Here is a 4,228-nt window from a genome sequence, read left to right as displayed (position 1 = left end):
TCACAATTAGATTGTTAAAACTAATATAAACTAATAAAATAAGTTTTACCTTTAAAACACAGAATAAATAACAGCAGGTACATTAAATTCATAGTGAACTGTTTCTATCCTCGTATCTTGATCTGATTTTCTTTATTGAAGTAAAGATATGATTAACAGTTTAATAATGATGTCTTATATAGATCTTCATTCCAACACTGTTTGTCCCTAAAGTACTGTACACACTGACAACTTTTTAGAAGATCACAAGTTATATGCTACAAAATTACACAAGTCAATGAGTTAGGCAATCAACGTAGCTAGCTGACGAATTATACACATTCATACAACCTACCCTTTTTGTCTCTTTGCCGTTTTACAAACAAGATTCTTTATATTATGGCCGATTCTCCAAACGTATTCTGTTCAAATCTTCAAAATTTATAAATTTTCTTATAAAATCTACTGTTTCTCGGAAATATTCGTCAGTATGTTATCGAAATGTTGCCGTGTGTATACAGGATCAAATTGTTGCCCAAGTGTATTACCACCTACCAACAACTATCCAGCTCTAGAATTTCCTCCTCGGGTCTGTATGGATCCAGGTTATTTTACAAAAACGACACTTCACAATTAGATTGTTAAAACTAATATAAACTAATAAAATAAGTTTTACCTTTAAAACACAGAATAAATAACAGCAGGTACATTAAATTCATAATGAACTGTTTCTATCCTCGTATCTTGATCTGATTTTCCTTATTGAAGTAAAGATATGACTAACAGTTTAATAATAGTGTATTAACAGCCTGTAATGATTATTACCTAACTCGTTATCTTAGTTTTTTTCATTAAAATATTCGGTCTAAATTGGACACTTACAGTGGAAATAGTTTTTGGAAAAATTTGATTTTTTTGTGCACGTCATAACTCATAGCAAAATCTATATGCTGCAAAATTGAACACTTCAATGAGTAAAATGATTAGGTAATTATTATCGTAGGTGTCTGACGAATTATACACCTGCATACATCACACATTTTTTATCTCTAAAGAACTATACACACTAGCTTTAAAGACGAGATTATTTTTGTTGCTGAGATGTAAATGATGTTGCCGAGTTTTATCCAATCCCAAATAAACTCTAATTCACAAAACGGTACTTTTTATCCTGGTGAAATTCTTGTATGACGATTTGTCTCCCATCTCAACTCATTCAGTAACTGTGGAGTTTCTACGGGGGAATCAGGGGGGTGCCACAGCAGAATAGATGCTGGTCCGGCTTTGCATCTTTTTACACCATAATTTAAAGAATCTTGATTGTAAAGAAGGTGGAAAGGTGAGAAGAGGATGTAGACATGGCCGTGGGTATATATAGAGACAGGGTCCCATGAACGGTGACCCTGGTCGGTTCATAATAGTTTCTGGTCGGTTTGATTTTTAGCAAGTACGGATTACGTGAGTAACGAGAACCAAGTCCGTAGCCAGTCCAATGTGCCAAGGGGGGAGGCGGCGCATTTGCATGGGGGGCAATAGCTGATAGCGACTGATTTCGGCTTCATTTGAGAACTTGTGTGAATTTTGCAGGGGTAGCGAATATAGTTCCAAAAATATAGACCTCCACCGTTACCCCACCTGTGCCACCCTGACGAGGAGACATATACACCGTACTTACTAAAACATAAACCGACATGAACCGACCAGAAACGACCAGAAACGACGAGGAAACGACTTCAGACTATTTCGCGATAAATTCAAAGCAAATTAATTAGGCCAAACAAGTAATCAATTATCAAAATTATGCATTAAGGAGAAGTGAACTTAATGAATCTCAAAATCATGATAAATTAAAGTGAGCATTTCTTTATATTTTCTAATACCACCATGTCAACTACTATTTTTCTGTTTCTTCCCTTTAACAAGAACAACTGTATTGTCTACACTAACAACACTATGGGAACTCTCCAAATATTGTCATTGTGTACAGTACTTTTGGGGCACATTAGCGGTCTTGGTCGGAGATTATTGACCTGTGCATTTTGTAGCATATAACTTGTGATCTTCTAAAAAGTTGTCAGTGTGTACAGCACTTTGGGGACAAACAGTGTTGGAATGAAGATCTATATAAGACATCATTATTAAACTGTTAATCATATCTTTACTTCAATAAGGAAAATCAGATCAAGATACGAGGATAGAAACAGTTCATTATGAATTTACTGTACCTGCAGTTATTTATTACAGTACTTAAGGACAAACAGTGTTGGAATGAAGATCTATATAAGACATCATTATTAAACTGTTAATCATATCTTTGCTCCAATAAAGAAAATCAGATCAAGATACGAGGATAGAAATTTATGAATTTAATGTACCTGCTGTTATTTATTCTGTGTTTTAAAGGTAAAACTTATTTCATTAGTTTATATTAGTTTTAACAATCTAATTGGGATGAGGCGAGTAAGTTTTAGGGTGCGGGGAACATTAGCGGTCTTGGTCGGAGATTTTTGTCTCCGACTCGAATCTTGAATAAAATCTAGCGTGTGCCCATGCTTCCAACACAGGATGTATAATATTAAAAAAGTTTGATAATTGTCTCTGATAGTTTTATCGTCTGCAAGACAGACCGTCATCAGCCAATCAGATTCCCTTTCCTTTCATTAGCATGCTCTGCACATGATAATCGACAAGATGGAAACGATCGACTGGAGATTTTTGTGCCCGTGCCAGTCGTTGAAACACAAGGCAAGACTCTAATCGGCAACAAAATTCTCCGACCAAGACCGCTCGTGTGCCCACACCTCTAGACAGCATAATTTACAAACAATTCCAAAAAAATTACCGAGTTGCGTTGTCTCGAGATTGCAAAATACTATTTTTCTTCAATATCTAAAGTATATCAGGGCGTTTACGATTCTGATCAGCTAGAATCAGTCAAGTGGTTAATGAGGGGTTAACCAGGACAAATAATGAGTGATGGTATATATTGTATCGTTTCAGGTTTAAATTCTGACATTCATTGAACTTGGGTCGGTTTTTGTTTGTGGTTGTGAACGAGATAACCAAAATGATCAGAATATAACATTTAATTCTGACGATGGTAAATTTAATATTACGGAACCTTATGGTTATTTAACAAGAGATGGTATCAGAAGCAACAGAGATTGCGGCTTCAACTTCAATAGATGCAACAAGAATTTGCACCAGGCATCTTAAACCTAGAAGGCCGAATAGAAGTCCATAAGAAATGTTCTCCAAGAAACTCCTGTGATATAAAGATAGCCGGAGCAGGCGTGGGCAACAAAGAATCGTCAATTATCCGTTCTTCTGTCAACCTGGTAAGAGTTTTTATAATTCTGGTAAGAGTGTTTATCATTCTGGTTAGAGTTTTTATCACTCTGGTTAGAGTTTTTATTATACTGGTAAGAGTTTTTATCATTCTGGTAAGAGTTTTTATTATTCTGGTAAGAGTGTTTATCATTCTGGTAAGAGTTTTTATTATTCTGGTAAGAGTTTTTGTCGTTCTGGTAAGAGTTTCTATTATTCTGGTAAGAGTTTTTATCATTCTGGTAACAGTTTTTATCATTCTGGAAAGAGTTTCTATTATTCTGGTGAGAGTTTCTAACATTCTGGTAAGAGTTTTTTATGTTCTGGTAAGAGTTTTTATCATTGTGGTAAGAGTTTTTATCATTCTGGTAACAGTTTATCATTCTGATAAGAGTTTTTATCATTCTGGTAAGAGTTTTTATCATTCTGGTAAGAGTTTTTATTATTCTGGTAAGAGTTGTTATTATACTGGTAAGAGTTTTTATTATACTGGTAAGTATTTATCATTCTGGTTAGAGTTTATCATTCTGGTAAGAGTTCTTATCATTCTGGTAAGAGTTTTTATTATTCTGGTAAGAGTTGTTGTTATACTGGTAAGAGTTTTTATTATACTGGTAAGTGTTAATCATTCTGGTTAGAGTTTATCATTCTGGTAAGAGTTTTTATCATTCTGGTTAGAGTTTTTATTATTATGGTAACAGTTTTTATCATTCTGGTAAGAGTTTTTATTATTCTGGTAAAAGTTTTTATCATTCTGGTAAGAGTTTTTATTATTCTGGTAAGAGTTTTTATCATTCTGGTAAAAGTTTTTATCATTCTGGTAAGAGTTTTTATCATTCTGGTAAGAGTTTTTATTATTCTGGTAACAGTTTTTATCATTCTGGTAAAAGTTTTTATCATTCTGATAAGAGTTTTTATCATT

The 4,228-nt window shown here is 33.9% G+C and overlaps 1 protein-coding gene across 1 annotated transcript; it reads left to right on the top strand.

Annotated features, from left to right (window-relative positions):
* Nucleotides 1–3,394: 3,394 nt before the first annotated feature.
* LOTGIDRAFT_138355 (hypothetical protein) lies at nt 3,395–4,224 on the top strand (the record flags this gene model as incomplete). Its single annotated transcript, XM_009048571.1, has 2 exons — nt 3,395–3,451; nt 3,985–4,224. Coding segments are annotated over 2 exons (297 nt in total), but the record flags the coding sequence as incomplete, so codon positions are not given.
* Between the last annotated feature and the right edge of the window lie 4 nt (nt 4,225–4,228).

Source organism: Lottia gigantea (genome assembly GCF_000327385.1).
Source record: "Lottia gigantea unplaced genomic scaffold LOTGIsca_124, whole genome shotgun sequence".
NCBI lineage: Eukaryota > Metazoa > Mollusca > Gastropoda > Lottiidae > Lottia > Lottia gigantea.
This window is presented reverse-complemented; position numbering and strand designations above follow the sequence as displayed.